The sequence below is a fragment of the Pseudoliparis swirei genome, chromosome 7 (assembly GCF_029220125.1).
Source record: "Pseudoliparis swirei isolate HS2019 ecotype Mariana Trench chromosome 7, NWPU_hadal_v1, whole genome shotgun sequence".
Taxonomy (NCBI): Eukaryota; Metazoa; Chordata; class Actinopteri; order Perciformes; family Liparidae; genus Pseudoliparis; species Pseudoliparis swirei.
The window spans coordinates 23,328,035-23,346,207 of record NC_079394.1 but is presented as its reverse complement, the minus strand read 5'-3'; the positions used below and the strand labels follow the sequence as shown (position 1 = coordinate 23,346,207).

Sequence of the window (18,173 nt, the reverse complement as noted above, 5' to 3'; positions counted from 1 at the left end):
CATGATTCAAGAGAGATCTGATTTTGTAGCGAGTAACGAAGGTTTCAGGGGAAAAGTATCCGTTTTCTTTGCAAAATCGAGTAAAGTAAAAGTGAAAGTCGACAGAAGTATAAATAGTAAAGTACAGATATCCAATAGTACAGTGACAAAGTATTTCTACTACACCACTGCATGCAAACTCTAACCACTGCTTCTTGTGTGCGGTTCAGCAGCAGCAGCTCCAGGCTCAGCACCTCTCCCACGGCCACGCCATCCCCGTCCCGCTCACACCGCACCCGGCGGGCCTGCAGCCCCCCCTGCACCCCGGGGCCGGCACCGCCGCCAGCCTGCTGGCTCTGTCCTCCGCCCTCGGCCACCAGCTGCCGGTCTCGCTCAAAGACGACAGGAAGCACCACGACAACAGCGGAGAACACCCGAGAGGTATAAGGCCCGCCCCGCTTTGTGTGTGTGTGTGTGTGTGTTTGTGTGTACTGTAGGTATCAATGTGTTCAACACTGCTTCTTTATGTGGCAACGTTTTCATCTGGTTACTTCCCTCTCCATTTTTTCAAATTGTATACAAATATGAATTGTGACTTTGCTTTGCAGTCGTATATCTGGGAATAAACACACGAGAGGAGAACATATGAGTCCTCAGTGCATATTCAATAACAATTTAATTAGATTGCAGTACATTTTTCCAGTTTTCTGATGGGTTATATATTTACATGAAGTCCATACAGCAGACTAAAATGTCATTTGGTTTATTTGAGATATTTAAAACAAATACAGACATCCCAAATATATCATATCAATATATAAAACATCAAATTGTGCAGATAACGAAAGCGTCTTAATGAGCACAGACACTAAAGCTTTTATCTTTTGTTCCATTAATGATCTCAAACTAATTGACATGTCTTGAATATTCAAAGATATGGATTTGTACCACTGGCTGATGCTTAATTGTTCGTAATGAACAGGAGTTACAGCAATTAAAAACTGATCTGTCATTGTGCCGTTGTAATTGGCCTAAAAGGGAGCGATACACAAGCAACAACGATGCCTCGTCTTTCTCTGTGCATCGCTCGAGCATTTAATGACAGCACACTGTGTGTGTGTGTGTGCCGTGTGTGTGTGTGTGCCAGCTTTTAATGACTCTGCAGCAGCATGACTGTGAGGGTTTCCTACAGTGCAGTAGACCAGTTAACCTTGCCCTGTCTAGCTGTAGTGAATACACCTCAATCAATAACAATGCAGGTGACCCTTCGCTAAGAAGAGAGAGGTGAACAAAAGGGTCCACAGTCGGCCTTTTTAAAGGATCTATATCCAGTATGTCTCCTTCGAAGTATCACTATGAGTATCACTTTAAATATGTACCAAACCAGCCGGAAGATGAAGAACTGAGAGTTGTCAGAAGCCTGGCTGATCCTATGCTATGATTTGTCCGTCTGGGCTCCAGGGGGCGGGACTAAGTGTCAATTCCTCTGAGCTGAGTTCCAGGGAATATGGGGGATTTCTAAATTTGCCATTTTAAATGTCATTTGTTCTCATTCGTTCCGTTTCATATTTTTGGTCACTTTGATGCCAAATGTCGCGTAATTATTTTCAAAAACACACATTCACAAATTGCCATCCATTATCTTTGGGGATAAATACTAACAGCTGCTCATGTGTACACATAGCATGTACAACTAGTCCACGCAGGCCTGTAGAAAATAGCAAATGGGACCGAACGTCGTCTTGCAACCTCTTGCAGGATTTAAGCAGCCTTTGGAAAAAATAAAAATACATCTATATCAGAACGGATTTGGTTGACGTCCGTCCGTCTGTCTTTATGCTAACACTACGTTCTGTAAAGCCAGCCAGTATACTGTTGTACATTTCACTTCACATGCTTCAGAAAAGAATAACAGAAAAGTCTGAGTTGATGTACTTTTAGCTTTAACTGGCATTAATGATGCCCCATCATCATTATCATCCTCCATCATCAGCCTTCTTCTTCTCCCTCTCTCGGCCTCTGTGTACACAGTACACATATATATACATACATACATATATATACATACATATATATATATACATATATATATACATATACATACATATATATAAATATATATACATACATACATATATACATACATACATATATATATATATATACATACATACATATATATATATATAGTTCCTGTCTATATTTGTACGTGTGTACGTGTGACCTTTTCCTTTCCCCGTGTCTATTGTTGCTCATGCATGCGTTGCGCTTCATTAAAACATGAAATGCCCTAATTAGTCTTTATTCTTCTGTCTCCCGCCCTCCGCCTCCTCAGACAGAGACTCGGTCAAGGTAAGGCCTCCCTTTCTCTCTCTCTCCGTTACAAACTGTTGTGTTTGCTTTTTAAATTTTTTTGCAATTAATAAATAATGTTAAGTTCCTTTTAACGGGTGACACAATTTTTCACCCAAGCATCAACATTCCCCACCAGTAGCCAAGGGCTAATATTTCATATCAAAGAAAATGAAGTGAGACTGATATTCGATACCAGCTGAAAGAATACATTATTAGTCCTCTTATCCTTATTTGTTTCGGTTCTTTATCGACTCTTATTGTAAACAGGATTAGAATATTTTAAGCAAATCGAAATACCGTTTCTAGAGCAGCAAAAATAACATTTCCAACAGCAAAGTTTTCTCACAGGAAACAAATCATAAAACGTAAAAACAAATTTTAAAAAAGCAATCATATTCCCGAGTGACGTTGATAAAGAATTAAAACCAGTGGCGGTGCGTCCATAGAGGGCGCTAGGGCGCCGCCCCTCTTAAAATTTTGAGATGAAAAAAAAAAGAAGAAAAAATAATAATATACAGGACTGTCTCAGAAAATTAGAATATTGTGATGAAGTTCTTTATTTTCTGTAATGCAATTAAAAAAACAAAAATGTCATGCATTCTGGATTCATTACAAATCAACTGAAATATTGCAAGCCTTTTATTCTGATTTATTGCTGATTATGGCTTACAGCTTAAGAAAACTCAAATATCCTATCTCTAAATATTAGAATATCATGAAAAAGTATACTAGTAGGGTATTAAACAAATCACTTGAATTGTCTAATTAACTCGAAACACCTGCAAGGGTTTCCTGAGCCTTGACAAACACTCAGCTGTTATAAATCTTTTTTTTTACTTGGTCTGAGGAAATATTAAAATTTTATGAGATAGGATTTTAGAGTTTTCTTAAGCTGTAAGCCATAATCAGCAATATAAATAAAAAAAAAGGCTTGCAATATTTCAGTTGATTTGTAATGAATCCAGAATGCATGACATTTTTGTTTTTTTAATTGCATTACAGAAAATAAAGAACTTTATCACAATATTCTAATTTTCTGAGACAGTCCTGTATACTGTCAAAAAACATTATATACCAAATCATTTAAATAGCACGGTCGTTTCGGCAAGGACGGCTTCTCATGAAACGTGAATCCAATGACATTGTTTCTTATTTCACGTGACTGGACTATTCGGCCAATCAGAGACCGGTATCGTTCCCTCAGCCCAGAGAGCTCCACGGAGCTACGGGAGCAGGCTGCTAACCGGAGCTGGTTAGCTGGAGGCTCAGTGAGTAATGCGCTGTTTAGTTTCCCCTGTCTGTTGTTCCAAAGTCCTGGGACTGAAACTCTTTGGACTACAACGGGGTGAGGGAGCTAAAGAGCTTCAGACAAGTGGAAGAAGCACGAATCTTGCCGCAGTTATCTAGCTAACAGCATGAAGCTAACTTGCTAACTGCATGAAGCTAACCCTGTTTGCAGAGCAGAGCAGCAGAAGGAGACCGAACTGGCATAGAAAACACAACGAAGAAGTTCGGAAAAACAGACTCATTCCCTGATAGTTGTTATTGGACAGTGTTGAGCACGGTGTTTTCTTGAAATAAAGCTTTGTTTTTTACAATATTCTACTCAAAACCTCTTTTCTTCTCATTGTTGAGTGCTATTTAAACCACGTCGCCCAACTGCGCCCAAAAAAAATTCACCAGCCGCCACTGATTAAAACCATCGGACAGTTTCAGAACTTCCTTCCTGTTCTCTGCTGCTTTGGCTCAGCCAGCGGAGATGTGGTCGCTGCGCTTAACTACACGCACACAGTGTTTCTGTTTTCAGATTATTTTGCGAAATTGCTGAATCAGCGCTGGAGACGATTGAAATTTCTCTTTTTCTACATGTTTTTCTACATGTTCTGATAAAATACCGGCTGTTTGGTCACAGAGGTTTTGATTGCAGTTAAAGCAACGTGTGTCGTTGCCATGGTTGCCATCTTCACTTCGCTGCGTTGATACGTTCCACCGGAAAGTACCGCCGAAAGACCGGATAATTAGTTGATCGATACCGGTTCCCGTTTGCTTTGGGTACCCGTCCCTATGAGTCAACTATGAGGAGAAGTTTAACACAAAACCAGAGTTTAACATTAAACATGCTCTCATCAATAACACGATAAATGGGATGAAGTCAATGGCTGTAGTAAAATTATGCCATCGAAATTATCACAAATGTTGACCAGTATTTTTATGCCTCCGCGTGGTCAAAGGTCACCGTGACCTCACATCCGTCCCTTTTTGTCATCTCGGGTACACCCTGAGTATATTTCTTCCACTTGCTTTTAGGATGAAGTGATTTTATAACTTGGAGGTCAAAGGTCAAGGTAACCGATGTCTAATTGGATAAAATGATGGCGCGGTGACGTTTTGAACAGACGTAGATCGTGGACCGGCAACTGGTAAAAAAAAAGAAGATTGTGTGGCTCACCAGTTAAAAACATTATTATTAACCCTTGTGTTGCCTTAGGGTCAAAATGACCCTAAGGCAACACAAGGGTTAAACAACGATGACAATCCACTGGCATTAATGAGTTTCATCCAATAATTCGGATGCCATAATTAAAATCAGACAATTGGTATCCTCTGATCCGGCGTCCCTTTGTGTTTTCCACATTTACCGTTAAATCATTTATATATATATCTTTTATTATCAAATACTCAGAATTTTGAGAATGGAGGAAGAAAGACAGAAACACACACACACACAAACACACACACACACACGTCAGACTGGTGAAGGAAGTGGCAGTTCAACAGAGCAACATTACATCCAGCACTTGTAGTAATTAGTCCCTTAAGCTGAGATTCTTCCCGGGGCAAACATTTGGTTTGTTGAATACTCAATGAGCAGATTAGCATTTCTCTCACTCACACACACACACACACACACACACACACATACAGTTACACACAGACAGTTTGAGTTTAGCAGATTGTGGGTGTTCTCTGGTGTTTTGGAGGGAGGTGGAGACGGGTGGAATGTTTAATATGTTATCTCCTGCCCCCCCATGTAGTATATCCTCCTCCTCCTCCACACACACACACACACACACAGCTGTGGGTGCCACGATGGGAGCGATTATCACTGTGTGTGTGTGTGTGTGAGGTCGTCAGAAATCTGCGGTAAAGATAGAGGGACCAGAATGATGAATGCCTTTCATTAGCGCCCTGTGAGAACACACGCAGCCAACAGTCACTTCATGAAACCAATAAGCCCCTTGTCAGTGGTCTACAGTTGCCTTGGCAACCGTCCACGGGGTACAGTGTGTGTGTGTGTGTCTGAATTGCATGAACATCTGTGCCTTCGCGTCCTTGGCGTTAAGACATGTTAGCCCACATGCTTGATAGAAGACAGTGTGTGTGTGTGTTTGTGTGTGTATGTGTGTGGGTGTGTGTTGGTCGGTGTGTGTGTGTGCGTGGGTGTGTGTTGGTCGGTGTGTGTGTGTGTGTGCGTGGGTGTGTGGGTGGTGTGTATTGTGTGCATTCTATCGTTGGTAAACACAGTCTATTGTGTTGGTTGTGGTGCGTTCAAGGACTGCAACTCCTCAGGCCTTTCAGACGCTCTTATGCAATGAAGCTAATTTCTCCTCATTCATGCGATGCCACGCTTCTTCTTCTGTGGTGTTTTTTGTATTTCCCTTTTTTCAGCCCACGGTTAATAGGCCGATGCTAAAACCCTTGAGGTAAAACTTGTCTTTTGAACAAAGTCCTCGATTATGTTCCGTACATTCAGAAAGAAAAGGTGGCGAATGATTTCCAAATGAGGCCCCGCTTCCACGGTTCCTCCGATCTCTAGAATGAATCACTCGTAGACGGTAAACAGACTGCAGCTCGATGTTAGCGTCGCCATCGCACTTCTTTTTTTCTACTTTTTCATCTTTATTTCACATCTTTCTTTTTTCCCACCACTCCGCTGCAATCCGTCTCTATTGTTAATGTTGCGATGCTCTTTTAAAACAAAGAAGAAGAGGAAGGAAAGTTTGCACACAGTGTTAAATTAGCCCCAGCATCCATCTTTGAGGACTGCTGGCCTCGGCCTTCATGGCACCTGACAGCATTACAAGACGCCGGGCCATTCGGAGCCATTCGGGGCCATTAATAAGTTTTCTGCTCGACTGTAATTGAGCGAAACAGTGAAGGTTAGAGGTATTGTTATCGGGTGACTTGCGAATCAATTTGAAAAAAAGGGAGGCTAATATAATTATGATGCGGCGGTAAATTAATTGCTCTTGCCCGAGTCCCCGCCCTCCCCCTCCCTCCCGCCGGCGGTTCATTCTCCACACTCGCGGCGCTTGTACCGCTGGCAAGGAGGCCTCCGTTTGTCTCCGCAGTGAAATTAATTTGCCTTGGTGTTTTTCAAAAAGAGCTAATTTGCAGGCTAATTAATCTAATCAGACTGGAGAGAGGGGGCGGGGGAGGGTGGGGGGAGGACTCAACCGGCTCTGGCTCACTCAAGGAGAGACACCTGTGCACACACACGCACACACACACACACACACACACACACACACACACACCGACTCCTCGACATTGTTTGCACACACCGAAATGTAAACGGGGTGCAAGTGTCTGCCGACCACATGCCCGACCTTGCTCCTCCTCCTCCTCCCTCCTCCTCCCCCCATGGAATCTTCGTCATCGACACTTGCGGCACGGCAAAGGGCAGCGGGAAAGGTTGCAAGCGTGAGTTAGTGGAAAGGTCGAGTTAAAGGTCCTGCTTCTTCTTTTTTCCCCTCCCTTCTCTCCGTGTGTCGGGTAAGGAGAGCTTCCCAATGAGAGAGGGAGGGGGGGGGGGGGTCAGCAGGGACGGGGGTAAGCGCGAGAGGGAAGGGGGATATGGGGGGGGGGGGGCATATTTAGTTGACCTTATTTTGATCTTTTTCTCTCAAAGAGGAGTAATCCATCAGCGATGGCGTCGAAAGGAATGGCCGCATTAGATTAAGGGGAGAGAGAGACGTCCATGGATATTTCTCAAAAATAAAGTTCAAGCTGTGGCGACGGCGGCGCCAAAAGCCTGTGAAAGTCGGCGAGGGGTTCAGGGCTGTCCCAGCTGTCAGATCGTGAGGGTGCCTGAGGGCTCTTTCGCCAGACATTTTGAGCCCTTTATGAACACTTAGTCTGTAGACTTTGCCCGAGGAAATGTACCCACAATTCACAGCGAGTGACATCAAACACGGTTTAACCAAGAGGTGTTAATAAGCCTGGCATCTTCCCCTTACACAGAAAAATTAACAACAAGGCTTTAAGGTCACATTTACCAATTTCTTTTTTTTTTTACAAAGTGGGTTGATGATTTGACAGTTCTGGCTTTCAAGTAGATATTTTGTCCAATCTCCAATCATCCTGTTTTTGTCTCTTCCAGAGCTCATCCGTGTCTCCCTCGGCCAGTTTTCGGAACCGCGAGAAGCACAGGAGTTCGGGCGATTACTCCTCCGAGAGCAAGAAGCAGAAGACGGAAGAGAAGGAGTTGGCATCCACGCGCTATGTGAGTGAGCACAAATGTTCTCTCTACTGTATCGGACCGCCGTTTTCAGGTCTCCAGTTTGGCTTTTTGGGCATCGCCATCTTGATTTTTGGCCGTTGGCATCCTGGCTTTTTGCAACCAGAATGCAAATGTTGTCATTTCCCAATTAACTTTCAAGAAGTAAAAACACAACGTGAAAAAGTTAAAGTCAGACGAAGACGCAGAGAGAACGGCGTAGTCTCAACCTGTCGATCACAAGGTAGCCCCGCCCTATTGCATACCATCCTTTATGGTGTATTTGACACTAAATAGACCATCGTTTACTAAATGAACATCATGCTCTATTGATGAAGACTTGAAACTAGAGATTCTACTTGCATTATACTCATAACATATTCCCAATATTTACTGAGGGAATAAAGTAGATACATTTTTTCAAAGACTTCTATACAATTAGACTTATTTTTGCGATCACAAGAGTCGCCCCTGCTTGCCAGTAGAGAGAACGCAGGTTTAAGGCACTTTGTTGCTGGAAGCATTTTCTTTTCGGGTCAAAGGTCACTGTGACTTCACTTATCAACAATAATCAAAATGTTCATATGCTAACTATGACAATTTCAAGAACAAATGATAAGATGGTGGACGTAAACTGCAACTGACATAATGGAAAAGCTGAAGTTTGTTATGGGATCGTCTTGTGGTCATAACTACATGTGCTTCATATTTGGCCAAAATTGAGTCCATTCAATTCATTTTATTTTATATAGTCAATATCACAAATTACGAAATTTCCTCAGCGGGCTTTACAATCTGTACACATAGACATCCCTGTCCCAGGACCTCACAGCGGATCAGGAAAAACTCCCAAGAAACAGAAAAAAATCCTTTCACAGGGAAAAAAGTGAAGAAACCTTCAGGAGAGCAACAGAGGAGGATCCCTCTCCAGGATGGACAGATGCAATAGATGTCATGTGACCAGAAGGAATCATTACAGAGTTACAACACGTTCAATGAGTATGACAGAGTGTATGAATAGTTGGTAGTCGGCATGGACCACGATCCAGAGGGGGGGCGCATCAGCAGGGCCATGACAGGAGGCATCAGACCCAGCCAGGTCCAATGGACCCTATGAGACGTGAAGTCACAAAGACTCCGGGGAGGAAGTAGAGTTAATAATGTGTGATGGATGGATGTATAGTCATCCACAAGTAGAGAGAGAAGAGGAGATAGTCCAGACTCAAATATTCAACATTTTAGAGAAAAGTGAAAACCTTCTAATTCAAAATCTGCAACAAACCGAGGGCATGAACCACATTCAAACTGTGCACTTTCTCATTTGTTTTCTCTCACTCTTTGGACAAAGAGAGAGAGAGAACGGACCCGTCAAAGGGCGTGAACGTTACGACTTGTTCTCCAGCCAAACGAGCCATCTGGAGGATACACAACGGAACCATTTGGACCCTTTTATCTGATCATTAAAAACCTGCAAAAATACAATGACAGAGGAATTATTAAAATAGTCTTTGTGGTTTTCTTTTAGAGCATTAATTAAATCCTTGATTTTACGATCACCTTTTTTATGAACTTACGTGCAATTTAAATTTGAATGTCCCATCAAATAAATGGAATGAGTTTGAAATAAAAAGCACAGATCATCTGTCATACTTTTTTTTACTGTTGGAGAATTTAGATTAATGAGGTATGACACCACAAGAAAGTGGCTTCCCTCCATTTTTATCAAAAATAAAACACGTTGTTTTCACTGTATTGTTTGTCGAATACGGTACAAAAAGGTCACATGCTCTTTTGTGTCCCATCAGGAAAGCGACGGTGAGAAGAGCGACGACAACTTGGTGGTGGACGTCTCCAACGAGGTGCGGCGGCGCTGCGTCTTTTATTTTGAAAAAAAGGAAGAAAGAAATAACGATAAAATAAAATCCACCTTTCTGCTCTCATTCTTTGCCTGCCGCTCACCCGCCGCAGGATCCGGCGTCTCCCAGAGGAAGTCCCGCCCACTCGCCCCGGGAGAACGGGTTGGACAAGAGTCGCCTGGCGAAGAAGGACGCTCCGCTGAGTCCGTCCTCCGTCGCCTCCTCCAGCAGCACGCCTTCTTCCAAATCCAAAGAGGTTCATTTGGTGAGTTATCGGGGGAAATCACAGCCCACTTATCTTCCTTGTTTGTCATTTCTCAGGGTAGTTCTAATCTATTTTTAGTAAGTACGCGTAAGTCCTGTTGGTTAGAAGATAATTAGTGGAAAGCGCTCAACATAATACATCTGTTGGGAATGTGGGTTATGAACGATTCCCGTGTTCTTTGATGGTTCTGTTGTGCCAAAATTAAAATGTTGGAAACGGCTCTAAAGCCGTCCTGCAAAGCGATGCTCAGCCCCCGTGTTTTAAACCTTCCTCGGGCTGCAGAATGAGAAGTCCACGACACCCGTGTCCAAGTCCAGCACCCCCACCTCCCGCTCCGACGCCCCGACACCGAGCAGCACCTCCACCCCGGGCCCGAGGTCCGCGCCAGGCAAACCCCTGGGAGTCGAGGCGCTGGGTGAGCGCCGCAAACGGAGCATACGCACACGCCTCTCACGTTCTCTCTGACGCCAATGTTCGTGACTTGTGAGACCTGTGTTTGTTTTTTGTTCTTCTTTTGTAGCTCCTGGTCTCCGTACGCCGCTGGCGGTGCCCTGCCCGTACCCCAGTCCATTTGGATTGGTTGCCCACCCGGGCATGAACGGAGAGCTGAGCGGAGCCGCGGCCGCCGCTTACACTGGCCTGCACAACATTTCTCCTCAGATGAGCGCGGTGGCCGCCGCCGCGGTGGCCGCTTACGGACGCACACAAGTGGTACCCGAGCGCACACAAACACGAGTACAATTCCGTCCCCTTACGTGCGACGCACTGTCCCTTTAAATCAAAAGGAAATCAAACATTGTGTCGTTTAAGCGTTCTAATCATCTTCCTGCTTTTGCTGCTCATTCATGATTATTTGAAATGGGATTTTTCTGTTGACACCGGATGTGTGATCAGAAGAAATTATCTTTTTTTTTCTTTCCTTTTTTTCAAACGCTCCTAATCATACGGAGGACTGTGGTGCGAGTGAGAGAGTATTATTTCAGTGGGCGGCTTGCAGAACTGTTATCTTCGGTTGAGTGATTTTGCAGGACATAAAACATCAAGATGTAAACAAGATGACGAGATGTCAGGGTTGGCTGTATTGTAGCCATCAGATTCTTTTTTTTAATCCAGAGACGTAGATTCTCCTCATGAAACCGGCTACAACAGTTCCAGTTTTGGTATAATTTGCTTTTCTATAGTCGGATTATATTCTAAACTCTTTTTCATATTCTCCAGGTGGGATTTGATCCTCACCACCACATACGTGTCCCTGGCCTTCCCCCCAACCTGTCAGGCATTCCCGGTGGAAAACCGTATGTTAATAAATCCTGTTTAGTTTTTCTTTTCTTTTTTCTTCTCTTCCTTTTGTCACTTTTTGCCCATACCTTTTTTACCCCACATTTGACCCCTTTCTCTCCTTCAGGGCCTACTCCTTCCACGTGAGTGCCGACGGACAGATGCAGCCCGTGCCTTTCCCCCCGGACGCACTCATCGGCCCCGGCATCCCCCGCCATGCGCGCCAGATCAACACCCTGAACCATGGGGACGTGGTGTGCGCGGTCACCATCAGCAACCCGACGCACCACGTCTACACCGGAGGCAAGGGCTGCGTCAAGGTGTGGGACATCAGTCACCCGGGGAACAAGACACCCGTATCCCAGCTGGACTGCCTTGTGAGTGCAGCGACTCAAAAAACGCAGAACGTGTAACTAGCTAACGCATTAGTGCTATTTTTTAATGACAAAACTACATTCATGCGTCTCGTCCCATCAGAACAGAGACAACTACATCCGCTCCTGTCGGCTGCTTCCTGACGGCCGGACTCTCATCGTCGGGGGCGAGGCGAGCACTCTGTCGATCTGGGACTTGGCCACGCCGACCCCGCGGATCAAGGCCGAGCTGACTTCGTCCGCGCCCGCGTGCTACGCTCTGGCCATCAGCCCCGACTCCAAGGTCTGCTTCTCCTGCTGCTCCGACGGAAACATAGCCGTGTGGGATCTGCACAACCAGACGCTGGTCAGGTATGGATGGAATGTTTGACAACTTAGAACCAGTTATTAAACTGGAAATGGCTGCAATACCCAATGGCACCCAACCAATAGTCCAGAAGTCCACAAAGGATGGTCAACCCCTATAAAGCACCAGGGACAGACTTCTAGGGCAGTGCAGGCAACCTGGGCATGGGGGCCCAACTAAAAAGGCCCCAGACATCCATAGATATAATTAGAAGTTTACATATTTAATTATGTTACTATTCAAATTCACTCCTTTTCGATTTTAATGTCGATCCGCAGGCAGTTCCAGGGCCACACCGACGGCGCCAGCTGCATCGACATCTCCAACGATGGGACCAAGCTGTGGACCGGAGGCCTGGACAACACCGTGCGGTCCTGGGACCTCAGGGAGGGACGGCAGCTGCAGCAGCACGACTTCAGCTCCCAGGTTTTTTTTTTTTAAACACACACAAATGTTGCATGTAGGTTTGCTTTTGCGCCACTTTCATTTCATTTTTTCCATTATTTGGTGGTTAAAGTAAATGCACAGTGGGTTTAAAAGCTTCTCAGGACAAGTCACAGTTTGGATGATTACACATTCTGGTTTTGCTTCATTGCAGCAATTTGCAAGCTCGGTTCAGAATGTTTAACCCCACCTGAAAGGCCAATCTGAGCTCTGGTTTGTAGCACTGTGCTCAAATACCTTTAACGTTAATTACACTGGCTGGTTTTTTTGCCCTTCAGGAGAAGAGCGGCAATAATAGACCATTACTGCAACCCCCCACCCCAAAAGAAAAAGATCCATTTAACAATCTCTGCGTGCACGGGTAGGAGAGAGCTCAGGAAGAGCAAGGCAAGGCGGGAAAGACATGGCCAATAGAGTGCTCACGCTATCCACTAAAATCTAAATCCTTCACCGCCACCCCAGTTTGGCAAAATAAATAAAATACAATTGTGTTTACCAGGTTTATAATGCCATCAGGTGTCTTCCATCATCTGAAAAAAAGATTGTCATGATTTTTTTCAAAAAGGAGAATTGACTAAATCATTCACCCACCTAATTTCCCGATACGTAATTGCTGCTGGCGGGATATGTTTGCGTACCTAATACCATTTGCAGAACTGAAAAAAGCCATCTGTTTTGACAGCTTAGTATAAAGAGGCTGATGATGGCGTAGAAAAGTGGGGCAACGGATGTTTGCCAGCACCCATCGACATGTTAATATCAGTGGCCACCCCCGCAGACAAACACGGTCAACATCATGCACTGAAGGAATAGAGCAGACTAATACCAGAGACGTGTGATGAGGTGAAACTGGCTACGGCGGCAATCAGACCCTAGGGCGTAAAGGTGGGGGGGGCCGGGGTGATGGTGGCCCCTTTCCCCACTTTGGCTTCATTTTGATCTGTAAAAGTTAGCGACTGCACCTTGCACGGTTGTGACGCTATCGCTATGACCGTAGAAATAGAACAGACATTGAGCTGCTTTTCCGCGGTCATTTGACTGCTCCAAAAGAAAATGGCGATTGTTGTTTGCGGTTTAAAGTGACAACACACAACAGTAGGGAAGTCAAGTTCACCGGGACAAGAGCGGACGCAGCTTTGGAGACGGCCGGACGGCCGGCTAGTTAGCTAGATAGATAGGAGTGGCGGGAGGGAGGAGGAGAGACCGCTGGACCCAAAGCTGCTGCTTGCTGCTGGCTCTTAGACTAATTTGTTGTAACCGGTGTGGCAATAAAGCATGGCGGATATAGCAAGCTAACTAACTAGCCAGCTGTCTGCTAATTAAATTGCTAGTTTCCACCGATGCTTTAATTAGGGTGACCAGACGTCCGGTTTTCCCCGGACATGTCCTGTTTTTGAGACCTAAAAAATGCGTCCGGCAGGGATTCCAAAAACGTCTGGGATTTTGCTTCGTCGGATATTTGTGTTTCTCTGGGTTTTCACAAACTAGTATTTACCCCTTACAATTTTTGGAAATGGTATCTCCCTTACGTTCCACCTTCTTGCGCGAGCTCTGACGGTATAGAGAACAGTCATTGGTCGACCGATCTCAGGGTTGCCAGATACACGATAATTATCCTCCAAATACGACCATTTTGAGCCTTTGGTACGATACTTCACCATTTCCAATCTGGCAACACTGAGCACCTTGCCGCCTCCACTAGTTGCATTGTTGTTTGTGCGGCATGCTATAAACTACTACCAGCGCCGCCGCTCCCATAAGGGCTCGAACACACCAGACGCGCCTCTCAAAAACGCGTCGCCCGCAAAACCATTGATTCCCTATGGTACGGCGCGACTTTCAGACGCGCCTTTTAAATGCCACGCGGCGCGGTTTTCTTGCGTTTTTCAGGCACGGTTCAAAGTTAAAATATTCTCAACTTTAAGCGCGAGGCGCGGAGGCGCACAGCTCATCAATGTCACACTCGGCCAATGCAGCCAATCGAATCAAGCAGGAGGCGGGCTTTCTTTCCCGTTTTCCCGAGGAGAACCTCATATTATATATTATATTAGCGGTATTTAATTACGAAGATCTTTATAATTCTAAATCTAAGCATGACTCAAACTGACTTCTGCTTAGTCGGAAGTGCAACTGAAAGCCTCGCCATCGAGACACAACTCATGGAATAGATGGTGGTATTCGCCGTACTCTTTCCTTTCTTTAAAAAAATCAATGGTTGGTTGCGCACGCAGGTCCGCTCCACAGGCGCACCGCGCTGTTTTGCCCGGCAGGTTTTTGCCAAGGCGTTTTTGGTGCGGCTGCGCTTTTTAGAGTCGCGTCTGGTGTGTTCGAGCCCTCACGCGCACTACGCGCTGCGCGTAGGGCACCAAGTCCTGAGGGGGCTTATTAACGTGCGCTCAAACTGGAGGTCCCGTGCTCGCTAAAAAATGAGAATCTGAATCCGATAGATACGGTTAACAATATTTAATGGCAAGAAGTCTAAGCAGTAAATTGAAGCTACGATCGTAGGGCCGACCGGAATATTACGCCACAGGCTAACAGCAAAGTAGCTGATAGGGAACTGTCTTGTAACCTTCCGACCGTCTAGAGAACGAACTCACCCTTTCCACCCGTATTTATTAGTAACGGCATTCACACCTCTCAATCCTAAGAGTTAGTTCCATTGGTCAGTTCAGCATGCTACACTCTCGTTGGCTTACGGCCAGGTCGTAAACAGGTAATGCAACGGGTCATAAAATAGCCGGGTCAAACGTCATGATCCCGCGACCAACATTACTTCCGGTCACCTATGTGAGGAAAGTTCCCTTTCAAAATAAAAGTCACTCTCCTGCTTCAAGCAACGTCACGGACTTCAACCGGCTTCCAACTCATGTGTCAACATTGAAACAACAAACTAACTTTCATTCTCATGCGGCATACATATAATCATAAACAATTATAAACATTACTTCTGCCATTGACATATATACATAGAGTAGACATTACCTCCATGCTTCATAACACATCAACAATATCAATATTCTCCCTAATATTTCCTATGATAATATCTTGCTATATGTATTAATTTAAAGCACAAATGTTCCCTATGTACATGTGCAAAGTCAAAATGAACTATTACAACTTAACAGGCTCCACAAAATAGGCAACTAAAAAATCCTCATAGTTATAATAATTATAATGCCAATATTATTTCAGTCTAGAAATATTAGGCACCTTTTAAGCATGTATATCACAAAACAGGCAGAACAAGAGAGATATTTAATCTCAGCCCCCCCCCCCCCCCCCCCCGAAGTGTCCTCTTTTTCACAAACTCAAATCTGGTCACCCTATACTTTAATGCTACATTGATTCCAGAAAATGAGCCAAAACAAAGATGTCGTAACGTCACTGCAAAACCTCAGCCTCAGTGAGTCAGCAACTTCCCATGAATCAATTTAGTTCATGTGAGAGTTAGCCGCGACAAAAATGGCAATGGCAACGATTTACATAAAATGGCCGCCACTTTGACTAGCTTCCTGCTACGTTGCTTTGAGGGGGAATGTCCATTCTACTCCTGTACTATTTCTATAGCGTTGAATAGATCTGACCCGATATAAACACCTTACAAAGTACCACCTTTGTGGTACTTCCTGTTACAGTAGGTGTCTCCTGGACCATGATGACACACGCACACACACATACACACACACACACAAACACACACACAGACCCACAAGCTGTGGCGACAGAGATAATATTTTCTATTTATATACACGATAAGAGGTATAACTACCCTAACGGTTTTGGTTTCCGCTGCAGATCTTCTCACTGGGCTACTGTCCAACGGGCGAGTGGCTGGCAGTCGGGATGGAGAACAATAACGTGGAGGTCCTGCACGTCACCAAACCTGACAAGTACCAGCTCCACCTGCACGAGAGCTGTGTGCTCTCCCTCAGATTTGCTCACTGTGGTAAGACTCACAAACGCGTTCCTGTCAGGGTTTTTAGAAAAGGGCCTAGGGAAGGGAAATCGATTAACGTTCGCTATAGGTCTTGACTCGATCAGATTCTTTGTGAATAGATGATAACTTGATAACTGTAACTGAAGCATATGGAGTGAAATTATGCAGGAGGAGAAATCTCAATGTTGTATAAGGTTTATTGTGCTACATAGTGAGTAAAGGATAGAAGAATGTGACTCAATGTGTCAACTTTATTTGGGAGACAGGATTACAAAATGTCCGATGTAAATTAAGGTGATTGATTTATGGCTGTGCAATGCTTCCTCTGACAGAGTGGACCAAGAAAATACAAGCCAATAATAACTTTAAGTAGTGAAGATTAAGATTTCTGTTGTATGTGGAATTAATGTCCTAAAAAATTATTTATTTGTTCACATTGACATCACTTAATGGTTCACTGATATGACAATTCATTTCAACTGACTCCAGACCCACTCCTTCTTTTCTTACCTTTCAAAATAAAAGCCCTAGAGGTATACACTGTTTTCCAGAGAATCACATACAAGGAATTTGACTGTTTAACCTTTAAGTTGAAAGGGCGCATAACACCCAAATTCACTCAGAGCATTTCACTAAATTTTAAAAAGCTAAACAGTAGCCCAGGCTATACACCAACTGACCTCAGTCAGACTACCAGAGGGTAGGTCCTCTGCCTGCGTGAATCTATTGGACATTATTTATTTAAAAAGTGGCGCAGCTGTGTCACAAATTCGTACCACTGCTAGTATGAATAGTTTTGATGCATAATATTTGCATTGAGCATTTTTTTTATCTGTCGTTTATTTTCCACAACCCACCCCCGTATAGTTGTTGCGTTATCGGCAGATACCTCGGACAAGATAATGATATACATTCAGCTTTAATGTGTCAGTGTCCATTTCCTTAACCTTTTATCCACAAAAAAATACATTTTCAGCTATAAAAAAAAAAATGAACTGCCAACTTAAAGTGCTACTTACAGTTAGTGTTGCTCCCTTAACCACCACTAATCTGAAGCACACAATTTAGATGCTTTTCAAATTTGGAGCAAATGTGTTTTTTTCCTCTGCAGGGAAGTGGTTTGTGAGTACGGGAAAAGACAATTTGCTCAACGCATGGAGAACCCCGTATGGAGCCAGCATATTCCAGGTAAGTGTGTGAAAGAAGGTACCGCAAGTATGTGTACAAAGGCCAAGTACGGCACCGTCTAAATGTACACACAATGTTGCAGACACACTCACTCACTCGCTCACACACACACACGTGTGGCCTTTTTTCAAACCACCTTCAGTCCTCAAGTGCGCTTTTCACATGTCCACGACTCCTTTGTTCCCCTCAACAGTCGAAGGAGTCGTCCTCCGTGCTGAGCTGCGACATCTCCATAGACGACAAGTACATTGTGACGGGCTCGGGGGATAAGAAGGCGACAGTCTACGAGGTCAACTACTAAGAGGCGGAGGCCGGCGCTTTCCCAGCCTCTGTGGCGCCTCCACCGCCTGTGTTCAGTTTCTAACGTGTAAAAAATAAGGATTTGGGTGGAACCGCCCAAAACGAAACTCGAGTCTTTCTTGGCCCTTTCTAGCTGGTGGTGGAACAAAATGAACAACCGGAACCAAGCACAGAGAGTTTTTGTTCGTCCTTTTTTCATACTGAGTGGCTTTCTTTGTTGTCGTGAGGATGAGTGAATGTCCGTGTGCACTCAGTCCGGAGAGGCTACTGTTGTTACCGCGTTAGCCCGATAACATTCCTTCACACTTCCTCCTTTTTTATTTTGTTTAATTTTTTTCTTGCGCAGAC

At 44.5% G+C, this 18,173-nt stretch overlaps 1 protein-coding gene across 1 annotated transcript in view; it reads left to right on the top strand.

The window, feature by feature from the left end:
* Positions 1-17,844, top strand: part of LOC130196222 (transducin-like enhancer protein 4) — a 38,514-nt gene extending 20,670 nt beyond the window's left edge. The window contains exons 7-20 of the mRNA XM_056418154.1: positions 210-420; positions 2,315-2,331; positions 7,718-7,840; positions 9,640-9,693; positions 9,803-9,955; positions 10,238-10,370; positions 10,476-10,666; positions 11,174-11,250; positions 11,361-11,610; positions 11,711-11,958; positions 12,232-12,379; positions 16,196-16,346; positions 17,449-17,525; positions 17,719-17,844. Of these exons, the coding sequence (XP_056274129.1) occupies positions 210-420; positions 2,315-2,331; positions 7,718-7,840; positions 9,640-9,693; positions 9,803-9,955; positions 10,238-10,370; positions 10,476-10,666; positions 11,174-11,250; positions 11,361-11,610; positions 11,711-11,958; positions 12,232-12,379; positions 16,196-16,346; positions 17,449-17,525; positions 17,719-17,826 (1,941 nt within the window). The 3' untranslated portion in view covers positions 17,827-17,844. The remainder of the gene's footprint in view (positions 1-209; positions 421-2,314; positions 2,332-7,717; positions 7,841-9,639; positions 9,694-9,802; positions 9,956-10,237; positions 10,371-10,475; positions 10,667-11,173; positions 11,251-11,360; positions 11,611-11,710; positions 11,959-12,231; positions 12,380-16,195; positions 16,347-17,448; positions 17,526-17,718) is intronic.
* The last annotated feature ends 329 nt before the right edge of the window (positions 17,845-18,173 follow it).